The 12,973-nt window shown below is 41.6% G+C and overlaps 2 protein-coding genes across 2 annotated transcripts in view; one reads left to right on the top strand and one right to left on the bottom strand.

Moving 5' to 3' along the window:
- Positions 1-12,973, top strand: part of syn3 (synapsin III) — a 30,045-nt gene that overhangs the window by 8,579 nt on the left and 8,493 nt on the right. Inside the window, exons 4-6 of the mRNA XM_079454765.1 lie at positions 1,768-1,859; positions 3,777-3,933; positions 4,515-4,604. Of these exons, the coding sequence (XP_079310891.1) occupies positions 1,768-1,859; positions 3,777-3,933; positions 4,515-4,604 (339 nt within the window). The remainder of the gene's footprint in view (positions 1-1,767; positions 1,860-3,776; positions 3,934-4,514; positions 4,605-12,973) is intronic.
- On the bottom strand, positions 5,585-11,714 carry LOC306893145 (metalloproteinase inhibitor 3). Its single transcript, XM_079454766.1, has 5 exons — positions 11,545-11,714; positions 7,805-7,887; positions 7,524-7,635; positions 6,984-7,105; positions 5,585-6,173 (listed from the first exon to the last, which is right to left on the bottom strand). The coding sequence occupies exons 1-5, from the start codon at positions 11,654-11,656 to the stop codon at positions 5,976-5,978; spliced, it is 627 nt and encodes a 208-aa protein (XP_079310892.1). The 5' UTR covers positions 11,657-11,714; the 3' UTR covers positions 5,585-5,975.

Genomic DNA, 12,973 nt, shown 5'->3' with positions numbered 1-12,973 from the left:
TAACCCACTGCTTTTTGGGGCTTATCGCTTTATTTTACAGCTCCTAATTCATTATTATATACATATTTTATTGTCATCCCATTTTACAGAATTGTGAAAAGTGCTACAGGAATCAATTGAATATATAGCGAGAGGTGATGTACAGAAGGAATATTCATAGGAAAGGGCAACAGCTGGGCTCTGTCTGTCTAATTTGGGTTGGTATGGCAATGGAGAATATGGTTTTGTCCTGATGATGTCATCGTCACAGAGGTCAGGCATTATGTACTGTGCGTGTTGTGTTTTTAACCCTCATCTGTGATTGGACGAAGGGCACCTTGTGTTCTTTAATGACACCCATTAGCTTCAGTTCCAAAAATACCTGCCAGGACTCCAGATGGGCTTTGAGCTGTGACCGTTAACTCTGTGTGTGTGTTTGTGTGCGTGCTCTGTGTTTGCCATGATACTAAGATAATTGTGTTTTCACATTTGTAGTTGTGTATTTGTTACATGCAGATGTGATTTCAGAGCAAAGGTAAGATGGTGCCCTGTTTCCTGTGCGTGTGTACAGGACGTCTGTCTCGCTGTGCTGCTTCTGTTCAAGTCCAGGGTTAAAGGTCAGAAGATTTTGGACAGAGAGGGTTTGATAGTAGTTGGAAGGACAGCTTTACATTTGCCCTTGGGTCTGATTGGTACAGACAGAGCTGAAGGTTGAAGAGGGAAGTAAACAAAGATCGCCCGTTTGTCCTTTGGACCCTTTCCTGTTTTTCTTTCCCAGGGCAGGAACGGGTCCAAAACCAGTCTGAATGTGTTACCCGGACCGTAACCATGACAGCTTGACCCTGGCACAGTTCCTGTGCCCTTGCCCCATGCCGAAGAGCTGCGTTCTCTCATCCAATCCAGTTGACGGATGGACCTGCCTTCGTGCCAGGCGGCCAATAGGAATGAGCGATGAGCGTTTCCGCTGCTGATTGAGATTCCAGAAGTCTTCACCAAAGAAACGGCCACTGGTTTAATCTGTGTGCCCAATGTGTCGCTGCGTGTGTGTGGCTTGAGTGTATATGTTTGTGTGTTCTGTGGATTGTGTGTCCTTTAAAATGCTCTCTAGACAGAAGGAGCCCAGCCAAACGCACAGATGTTGGGCTTCTGTGGAGAGGACGAGGGCCGGAATCAGGCCAGATCTGTGTCCTTGTGAGAGAGACCTGCTGTTGTGTAAATAAGATGACACAATCACCTCTGCTAGCATCTGTTGAGTTCAGATAGAACAGCAGTTTGATTGTGACACCTGGACTATACCCATCATGTTAAAATGTCTGTTGTCGTCGTTCGCTTCCGGTCAGATTGTTTGATGGAAGCCGCCAGCTCGTGTCATTTCTTTCTTGTTTTTATTTTTGTACTTCTCTTCAACTTCTCGAGTCTCTGGTTATGAGAGTTTGTCTCCTGTTGAACACTCGTGTCTCACTCTCGTTTTCCTTCCTCTGGCTCAGTGTCGTCGTCTCTGTCTCTCACAGACATCTGGCTCTGTCTCTCGGTGTGTGTTTCATGAGTTTAATGAGAGCATTAGGGTTGCCAGGTTACGGGCGTCACATGGTCCTCTCACAGCCCTGCGGTCACAGACGACTCGATTTGTGCTGTGCTCTCATCTGAAGCTTCTGGAATGATCTCTAAACTTCTCTTCTGCATGAAAACACACAACAACACTTCAATCCTAAAATCTCTTCCTGTACACCAGACCAATATTTAGCTCTGTGTCACATTTACATAATCATCTGTGTGTGTGTGTTACAGGCGGAGTTCTCTGAGATCAATCTGGTGTCGGACGTTAACTCCGGCTGTACTGTAGACATTCAGGTGAACAGAGGAGGCAGTAAAGTGGTCAGGTAAGATGCTACACAACCTCATAACAAACATGTCGCACATTTGACATATATGAGAGAAATGGGTTTAACTTGATCTAACAGCAAGTGATGTCACAAATCAACACTGGAGCACAGTATAATGGCTTACATTCTGATTGGTCGATTTAAGAAACATCCATATTATGTGACTGCTCCATCCCAGTGTGATTAAACAACAGTTACGTGCTCTGCTTTCCCCGAATGTTTTAACACCCCATCGTGAAGGGACTGCTCTACTCACAGACAGCGTTCAATGCGTGTGATGCAGATTTCGTCATCAGGACAGTACGCACACCGCAGGATTTCGGAAGAGGATGTTTGTGGATGCTGAGCACAGATACAGATGAACGTGATCTCTGAAATGAATGGAGTAGACGTCAGGAGGTTGTATTGACGCTCTCTCACATTCCTGCCTCCGCCCAGCCGCTGATGAGACAATTCCAGACCTCATTTTCCCACCTTATTTTTCTGTTTTCCACTGTTTCAGCCAGACAGCTTTTTTTCTCACTATTGACATAAAGTCTGGTTAGAAAACCAAACCCAGAACCCGTCATTCAACTCACAGACCGTCTGTGTTCTCATCTATTCTTGAGATTCTAAAAAAGATGATCACAATCATTGACTGACAAAGTCGAGCGACAGTTCTTTGAAGTATGAGACAGATATTGACGTCTGGTTTAAACTGCAGGTGGGATAGTGTAATGTCCGTGTCTCTTGAATGTTTCAAACACTAACAGTGAACATGGACAGTGATTTCTTTAGTTAAAGCCTCAGATATCATCTGGAGAGTCTGCCGTGAATTAAGAGTGATTTGAGCCGGTGTATTAATAAACACTCGGACGTCTGTTTAATCTGCAGTATAACACACACCTCTCTCAGTTACACATGTGTGTGTGTGTTCATACCTGCTTGACTTACTGTGATATCTCACACGACTAATAATACATGACACTATTAATACTGTAGTGATTCTGAACATTACTGCTGAGACAACCTTCACTGTACTTCAACAAACCTGAAATTCACATGTGTGTGTGTTGTGTGTAAGATGTGTGTGTTGGGGGGGTCGCCTGTGTCCCTGTCATCTGTGTCTTCTCAAATGAACCTCCCTGCACATGTGTTCAGTGTGTGCCTCAGTACTGTCACATACATGTCGTTCTGCTCATGATGTTCATGTGCAGATATTTCATTTGGGGGAGAGAAGAATGATGCCAAACTATTTTCATAGCCCTATAACAACAGCGGTCAGAGAGTCACAGTTTCCAGAGGACATTATTCATATCGAGTCTGCAGCATGAGATGGGTCATTTCAGACATGAGACATGAAATAATCACACTGAAAGCACACACTTTTGATCTATTGTTGTAAACCGGGTGATTTTGAGATCATTGAACTTCATTTCCATCATGTGTTAGAAAGCTGAAGGTCTCATTTGTGGAGTTTGTGATGAAGAAGAAATCATCCTAGCGACAGGCTTTGCGTTTGAAGATCGAGACTGAATGTTTGGATGAATGTGATGTCTGCACGTTTATTTGAATCAAAGTCAGATGTAAATCTCTCGTGCACTGATCTCAGAGCAGTGTGAAATGAATGTGTGTGTATACTATATAATCAGGATGAGTTTCTCCGTGAACGCTCGGCATGTGCTCGCGCAGTGACAGATATGATCCTGCAGCTGTTGTGTTCAAACACTACTGTACTGTTTTCAAGCTCTTGCATTCTGTACTGCTGATATGTCCTGACTGCTGTGTGTCAGTTTCTGATGATCATCCGAGTGTGTTTATAGAATAATGGCTGTTTTATCTGAATAAATGATCACATGTGATTTTCTGACTTGATTCTCTAAATGTCAATTTCTGTGTCATTGATTTTCCTTTCGATTTCCATTTGGGTTCCAGATCGGTCAAGCCAGATTTTGTCCTCATTCGACAGCACGCCTACAGCATGACTCCAGGAGAGGACTTCAGGAATCTGGTGATCGGTCTGCACTATGGAGCCGTTCCCAGTGTTAACTCTCTCTTCTCCATCTACAACTTCTGCAGCAAACCCTGGGTGGTGCGTCTTCTGCTTTATAGCCTATTCGCACGGGCGTCACATCAGACACTGCTGATATCAGAATCCTTGTGATTAATACAGCCACTTACAGGGAATTAGAGAAACGCAGTTTATCAGTCAGATTTATTACGAGCCTTCACGAGGGAGGATAAAATTCACAGACTGCTTTGTAGTCAGGGGATATTTATTCTGTGATTTCTAAAATCCTATAAATAAATGCACTTCAAATAGCACTCTTATTCTTTCTCCTAAATGCCAAACCCCACACACAGGATTGTGGGATGTTTTTCTGGTTGAAGTACATCTGTGCTGCAGAAATCAAAAAGACATCAAGTTTCTCAGTAGACGGAGCGGTGGTGTTTGTTTTTTAGAGAACATGGCGTTTCCGGACTCTTTGCAAGTCGCTTTGGATAAAAGTGTCTGCTAAATGACTACATTTTTCAGGTCTCTTTGCTTCCTCATTGAACTCCATTGAGCAGATGATGTTACACAAGCTTAGACCAAACAGAGCATCAGACAAAACATCAGAGTAGATATGTGTGATAAGCTCTGAGACATGTTGTGTCTTCTGTATGTTGCAGTTCTCACACATGATCAAGATCTATCACTCGCTGGGTCCAGAGAAGTTTCCTCTGAATGAGCAGACCTTCTTCCCCAACCACACACAGATGGTGAGTGTCTCGCTTTCACACATATTATTCACGAGTTCACCATATTGTCAACAATATGCTTCGCATCGCAATCCCCTCGTCCAATAAATGAAAAATACAAACTCAAAACTGTTTTTTTCATCATGTTTATTATAAAAATATAAAACAGAGAAATTAAAAATCAAAACATTCTTTAAAGGCCCTAATTGTAATATGGTCTCCTCTTTATGGAATTGTGCACACACACTCAGGATTGATTTCAGCTTGATGTTGGTATTAATCAGACAGACAATATTTACATGTTATAAAAACATGTGTTGGAGGTTGAGATGATGATAATGTTATTTAAAACCAGCAGTCACACACGAACATTTTCATCATCATCATCATCTCAGCCTCCAACTGCAGGAATGAAGCAGAACATCTGTGATGTGAAACGTGAGTTTAGTTGTAAAAAACCTACAATTATTATATCAGATATACGTCAAGATCTACACACGTTTACTTTGCTCATGTGGGGCAACATCATCTAACAGAATCATATCATGTACGCTCAGAGTTTAAGAAAATAATTTAAGGTTGGCACATCATGTCTTTCTCTTCAGGAAAAAGGGCTGGCAGTAGAAATATCTTAAATCAATGTGAGATAAAACTGTAAAACAAACGCATTTAGCTGAAGGATGTATCAGTCTTATCTGTAATTTCTTCTTTAATGTAATAAAAAAAACTAACCAAGGATTCAGTCAAAACATAATAGCTTATATCATAAACGGCAAGAAAAACAAAACAGAAAAAAAGCATCCTTGACTCTGAACTTGTGCTGTAAAGCTCATTTAACAGTTCTACATCATACAGTGTCTATAATAACTGCTGTGGTTAATTAAACATGTACATTATACACATAACATATACAGTATATATATATATATATATATATATATGTGTGCAAAAAATGAACATTACAGCACAATCCAGAGGAAAACAGAGACGATTCATAAATACAGTATAAATCTTACACATTTATATATATATATGTATATATCTGAGTACATACACAATAGCAGTTATTTTTGTATTTTTAAATGTAATACGTTACTAAAAAGATTCATGGATTATTGCCTTCATAAATTATAATATATTTAATCTTTCTGAATGGTTTCGCAGGTCTCACACAGAACGGGTGTTTACTGGAAGCATTATGCAGAGTAATGATGTGAATTGTCCATTAATCGATGTCATTGATGCACTGGATGACATTCAGTCTGTGTTCTTGTGATGGTTTCTGTGTCTGTTAGCACCAGAAGCGCTACCATGTGTGGACAGAACTCGTGTTGACGCTGTTTTGACGTGTGAATGTGGTTGAGTGGGAGAATGGGACGGATGGTCATGAGCTCACGGGTCGGTGGTGTTGATGGTGACTTTATCTCGATGGGTCGTACCCCGGTACCAGCTGCAGTAGCCCTCCTTCTGCTGGATGCAGGCGTAGTGACGGGACTGGTAACCAGGGTAACCGAAGTGGGACAGCATGTCCGTCCACAGGCATTCGTTCTTTGAGGTCACAAAGCAGGGCAGATAGTGACATGGTTTAATCTATAAAGAGAAGAGATGAGTGACAGGTGAGTGAAATGACACGAGCTGAATTAATGTCACATCTCACATGAAAGCAGAAGGATTCTAACCACAGTCATGTAGGATGCCTTTTCTATACCTGATGCTAATGAGCTCGCTTCTGCTTGTGAATCTGAGTGTCTTTGAAAGATGTTTTATGTCTCTTAGAAAAGTCAAATGATGTTGATGAGTGTAAATTCAATCTGCAGGTGTCATATGAATGCAGGTGCGTTCTCGTTCATACGGTGAACGGCTCTCGTCTCGGTCTTTATTGAAATGTATGAGCATAAATATCCATGTTTTTCTCCAAATTCAGTGTCTTTTGGTATGTGATGTGACATCATAGTGTCATGAATAAAACTAAACTTTAATGTAAAACATATCAGCAACACTTAAAATATATTCGGCAGATAACATATCAGAAAAACATGTATATAACATAGTCCTGATCCATATGAGATATACTGTATGTCCATTTCTGTAAAGAGTGTGAGACAGACAGACAAAATCTAACATCTCCCATGATGCTTCACTCCAGTCTGACATTACAGCGGAGAACATCTGCTCATCTCTTAATGGTTCAGAAAAGTTCTTCATGCGAGTCCAAACCGACACGTGTCTCGGCTTGACTTCTGAAGCAACCGTTTGAAGTTAAACCAGTGCCAAACATCTGGATTCAAGAGAGAGCAGTACAGCTCTTTAAATGACAACTGAAGGAACGGGATGATTTATTCAGCACACACGTGTGCGTTTATGTGCTGCGCTGTGATTGGACGTTGACCCGTCACTCACCCTGCAGTTACAGCCCAGCTGATAGCGATGATTGATGCCTTTCTTCTGAGCCAGAGACAAACGTTCCCACCTCTCGTTGAAGTTACACAGACCGGTGTAGACTTTACCGTCATGAACGCGACCTGAAGGAGATGAAGAGTAAATCACATCACTGGTCATGTTTCTATACAGGACAGATATCAAGGGCGGCTTTATAAATATAATGTATAGGATTTGCCTGAAGCGCTGCCGGTGGGTCACAGAGGCTCTTTTGATGCTTATTTATAGTGTCTGACTGTTTGTGGCTTATCACTTACAGGACACAGCATCATAACCTCTGTGACAGGTGCATGTCATGTGCTCACAGACCGACCCTCCGCCGGCAGAAGAAAACAAGCTGCTTTACATTATTCCAGTGGATGAAAATTCTGAACAAATAGAAACGTATTCTGACCTCTCTTCGACTGATTGATCTTTATTATATCATGAGAAACATTTCAGTGACCGGTAGTTTATATTGTTGTATAGTTTAAACGTGTGGTGATGACATCACAATCTCACCTGTGATCAGGTACTGATATTTGTTGATGTCAAACTTGACTCCACACATACTATCAGAGTCATGCGTGTAGATGTACTGCACGTGCTGGATTTTCTCAAAGCCCTTATACATCTAAAGAAAAGAAAAGAGAGATGAGAATGACTCGACACACCTGATCTTGAAGCTGTACATTTTGTCCCATATGAGAAATTTGCACTGGCACGCAAACATTCTGTATGTTACAGGAACACAAACTCAACACTTTCAAACTGAGCAGTTTATCAGAAACGAGTGGCGTTACCTTCATCTGTTTGACGGTGTAGCGCAGGGTACCAAAGGGGCCGTCGTTTATAAGCTTCTTCCCCACAATTTTTGCTCTGATGACTGGAGACAGACACACACACACATTCTGGTCAATGTCAGTGTTTACCGTGAGGCAATCCCACTATGCACTGCAGTCACCTGCAGATAGTTTGTCATGTTCTCTCAATTTATTCTTTAGGAAAAGTGTAACGCGGTCTTATTCTGGGTCCCTCAGAGAGCAGGCCGTGTCAATACGAAAGGCCTCTTTATAATCCCCAGCGGCAACCTGATCCGTGCGTCCTTCACATTCCTCTGATGAGTCGACTGATCTCGGAACAGTCTTGACATCTACAGCCTCATTTACATCTGTAACATGTCCAGATGAGACGAGTGAGCGGCGGTGTGCGTTTCACCTGCTTTCACGGAGGTCATGTGACTAATGAATGTTTATCTTTCACTGCTGGAATTTCCTTCCCGGAATTCTTTCAGGCTTAAATTCCTCAGACCAGAAAAAAGGAGGAACGCTTCACTCCTGCAGCTTACATGGAAAGCTCTAGAACTGCGTTTCAATCATCATTATCTTCATCGCCCTTCACTCGCTGCTCATGTCATTTTAAATCTCTAAGACTTTCTTAGTTTCGCAGAAATCTCATCCTCTTACACAACTTCAGATCGACCGATGTCAATTATACTGCTGTGGTGTTTTTACTTTGAGACGTTTCTTTTAATGTTTGTGTGAGCACATGACACACCTGAATCCTGTTTTTCTAACAGATTTAACCTTGAGGTCATCTGTCATGAGACTGTGGCTTTCATCACCTCAGCCAGGGGTCGAAGTACATTGAACTCAAGTGTAAGAATGGCTCTGATTGGCTGTTGACCTTGCACATGGTCCGTGACATCAGCGTTATTCTCTTGTGATCCCTTGACCTCACCTGCCACTTCCTCAATTGGTTTCTATGATCTCTCTCGCTCAAACTCTCTCTTCTGCTCGCTCGAGTTGACTCTGGGGCGGCTGTTAACGTTTATGTAACCTAATTCTGAAAAGCAGGCTTGTGGTATGACTACCACCTGACCACCCTCAGCCTGGCCCACGGGCGATGATCTATATTTGAGATCCTGACCCCCCCCATAACCCCTGTGAGTCACACATGAGAGCTCAGAGCCGTACGCCTGCTGTCACTCGTGAATATTCATCAAGCGCTCAGCGTTTCATGAAAGTAGATGGAAGGGTTCTGTGAGAGTTAAATGATGATGAATCCTCCTCGTCGTAACTCCTCCCTTGTCAAATAAATTCAGTGAGCTACAAAAAATGATGAATGTTTTTTCTGAGTCGAGCATCACATGTGACAGTGCTTCTGCTGAAGACATGAACGCTTGTTTTAAAGATGTTTCAGGTTTAGACCAGTTAAGAGCTGACGGTTCACCCCTCAATCCACGTGAATGAGTCGTTTCAATTGCCTTCAACGTTCATGCCAACGTTATACTGCAGGTACACATGTGTGTGTAGGTTTGAGCCCGGTCTCGCATTAAAAATTTCGCTTCCTAGACGCGGATTGTTGATTGACTTGCGTCAGAGCACGAGCACGCATATCCCAACTAACATCCATCCAGATACTAAACTATCCGCATCGTCCTAAAACTTTGACCATCACCATACATAACTCTTTGAAGAATTAAATAGCTCATTTATCGCAAACCATCGCGATATGCACATATGCGGTATTTCGATATATTGCACAGCCCTAGTTCTCGGGCACCTTTGACTACCATTTAATTCATCCTAATATGGTAGTCAATGATGTCCCAGAATTGAAAATGACTAACATTCTTCCAAATATCTTTCTCTGTGTTCATCGGAACAACGGGATTTATACAAATATATGAAATGACATGAGCGTGAGTAAATGAAGACAGCCCTTTAAGGAGAAAAGATAAGGATGGATGAAACAATGATGACATTTAAGGATCTGACCACCACACATCAAAAACTGTGTGAATAATTGAGTTTTCAGACACAAAGATACTAAAACGTGTTCTTTGCGGTGATGCCATATCAAACCTTTGACTAAATAGTTTTTCTTTGTTTATTTTTCCTATAGAAGCATGTATGCAACCGAAAGAACACTTCAGGTATCTTTATTTTTAAGAGCGAATCAGCCTGAATCATAAGCTGAAGAAGTGTTTTGTGCAGTCTTGTCCATCAACAAGCGCTGTGAAACTCCCATCAGCCCCTCAAAATATGTTCAACATGGCAAGAGAAAGTAAAGGCACATTCTAAGCTGTGAAAGAGATCTGGCTCCCGGCCACGGATTCAGACACGCGAACAAAAGTCCGGCACAAAGTCACAGGCTTCTTTCATAGAGCGTGAATACCACACAGCCAAAGTCAGATTTTATGGGACATCTCAATATCTGGTTCATCCACAAACGCTCCGATCAGTATTCAAGTCAAGAGCGAGCTCTAAACCAGACTGGATTTCACTCGAGCCCACACAGTTTCATCTGTGCCAGCGAGGCCTGGAACGCTCCGTGTTGGCGTACGCCGCCTTTGCTAATGAGCTTAAACCAAACAGTTTGTGGGTTTGCGCCGTGATTCCCCGTCAGATGAAAGACGGCTGCTTGTCACTCCGTGCGTGGAGCAGAAAAGCATTTCATTAATTCACTGTGGCGTGAGTCAGGACGCCTGTTTCAGAACCTGCTTTATCTGTGACGTACTTCACTGTGGACACATTCGATTTGATTTATAGGGACCTGATGAGGATGAAGAATAACAGAGCGTTTTAACTTTTTACTATAGAGAAGATTCAAATATTTATTTTTCTGAAAATAGATCTTCACTGTAAACATTACTGTATCACCGGCAGAAGTCTGCAACAGTTTGTTCAAAGATGAATGAATATTATACATTAACACGTCTTTATCTTTACAGAACGAAACGATAAAATAACAGCCTCGTGCAAAGCATTCTGGGAACTGAAATTAGAACACAAAACCAGAAAAAGGTTTTAAAGACGTGTTAACGTTTAATATTCATTAATCTTTGAACAAACCGATGCCAATAAATGAGATCAATATAAATCTACAGTAAGATACTGGCTGCACAACTACAGCAAGAACGTTTACAATATGCTCAATGAAGAGTTTGTTTACGCTTTTACAATGTTTGAAAAACCACATTATTATTGTGTTAGTTCGCTGTATATTTTTGAGTTATCATTGCTTTAATCGAAACAAACCAGCATTAATTGTAATGCACAATAAAAACACATTATTTTAGTTATGTCATTTTGTAAAGAAACTCTTTATATATTTGAATATCACTTTAATCTGAACTCTACTTAGATATCAAGTTTTTTTCATGAGCATCCTCTAAAAGTTTGTTGGCTACTCCATAAGCAAACACTTATTCATCCTCCAGATGATTATAAGAGAATCTTCTTTCTCCATAAAACACCAGAACAACACTCGTGTCCGTCAGGATCCAGATGTGATAAACCTCTGCTCTGCTCTGTTGCCATGGAAACCTTTAAACGTCAGTCGCTCCGGTAACTGCGCGAAACTTTGCGCTTCTCGTGTTGTAGTTGAAGCGCGCGCGGTGACGCACTTTGATTCATGAACGACACTCGGAGTCAACGAAGCGCGCGACACCGCACACAGATTGACGCGCGTTAAATAACACCGCGATATATTGTACGACGAGCACTGTGATCATAACGTGAATGCGCGCATCACTCACCGATGTCCGAGTGGCAGAACGCGTCCTGCGGATGCGACATCGAGCACGAGCACGCGTCCGTGCTCCGGCACATTTGCAGACAGAAGAGGAATAACACGACACAAGACTTCATCCTGCAGTGTGATGCGATCTCTACAAGCTCCCGCGATCCGTGCGTTACCTCTCGCGTGCTCACTGCTGTCAGTGCGCGGCTGACGCCGAGTACATATAGTGCGCCCGCGGTGACGTCACGCCGCCGGCGTCCAATCCCAGAGCTCGCCGCTGAGCATTACAGACGCATGACGTGATGATGGAAGTGAGGTTTTCAGGTACAGACGCTCATTTCCAGCGTGAGGCTGCAGATCGAGCTGGAACACTGCGGCTGTCATGGAAACACACACACACACGTCAGTGACATGCTGTTATTATGGGCTGGGGTAGATGCAGGACATGAGCTCATTTCTCATATATAACGTTTGGACACATTCTCACTATTCTATAATAATAAAATCATTCACACACATGGTGATGTCATGAGCAGAAGAGTGTCTTTGATGCAGCCGCTCTCTTATTCAGCACATTAAAGCAACACTTGAGTCAAAGTACAAATAGTGAAAGTAACCATTTACATTTAGTCATTTAGTCAAGACGCTTTTATCCTAATTCAAGGAGCAATGAGCGATATGTCATACAAGAGCAATAGTACAATACAGGTGCTAATAAAAAAGTTACTAGATTCAACAAAAACTCGACCTGTTGAGAGAAGAGAAGAGAGAGGGTTAGTGTACATTTTGACATATATATATATATAATATATTAGAATATGACTTGAGTAAAAGTTTTAAAGTAACAATTGCACGTACGTACCTTTTCAAGTACTTTCTATATTAAATCTACTCAAGTATTTCAAGTAAATTTGAAGCAAACATAACATTTTTTATTTTTTAGCACAAAGATAAAAATGGTGCTTACATTTGAAAAAGCTCTTTCTCAAGCGCAGTTGTTTTATCTGGAACATCATGTCGCCAAATTACTAAACCATCAAAATTAAAGTTCAAACCACATCTTTACTTATAACTTTATACAAGGAAAGTTCCCCTTTTTGCTCTTGCACATGGAGATTTAACCAATGATTGGTTTCAGCATTCTCTTGGTGACCGGATCGCCTGACTTCAAAACATTTTGTTCAGGAAATGTAGTGGAGTAAAGGTAAAAGTCTGCAGAAATTTAAAGACTCAAGTAAAGTACATATACTCCCAAAAAAATGTAAAAGTAATGCACTTCAGTATTTTTACTTCGTTACATTACAACACTGGCCTCATGGGATTCATCTTGTTTCTAGCTTTGGTTTTATACACATCATTGAAGCATCAGTCCTCAGATTCAGACATACTTCACTAATGCTTTTCCTGTGGTTTGTATTCAATTTGTATAACGTGACAGTTTGTTT

The sequence above is a fragment of the Barbatula barbatula genome, assembly GCF_947034865.1.
Source record: "Barbatula barbatula genome assembly, chromosome: 4".
Taxonomy (NCBI): Eukaryota; Metazoa; Chordata; class Actinopteri; order Cypriniformes; family Nemacheilidae; genus Barbatula; species Barbatula barbatula.
This window is presented reverse-complemented; position numbering and strand designations above follow the sequence as displayed.

Bases quoted from the DNA above. Each gene is read 5' to 3' on its own strand.
- LOC306893145 (XM_079454766.1), bottom strand. From the start codon at position 11,656: ATGAAGTCTTGTGTCGTGTTATTCCTCTTCTGTCTGCAAATGTGCCGG. The intron at 7,888-11,544 runs GTGAGTGATGCG...GTCTGTCTCCAG, and splicing joins GTTCTGCCACTCGGACATCG to TCATCAGAGCAAAAATTGTG. The intron at 7,106-7,523 runs GTGAGATTGTGA...CATCTCCTTCAG, and splicing joins ATATCAGTACCTGATCACAG to GTCGCGTTCATGACGGTAAA.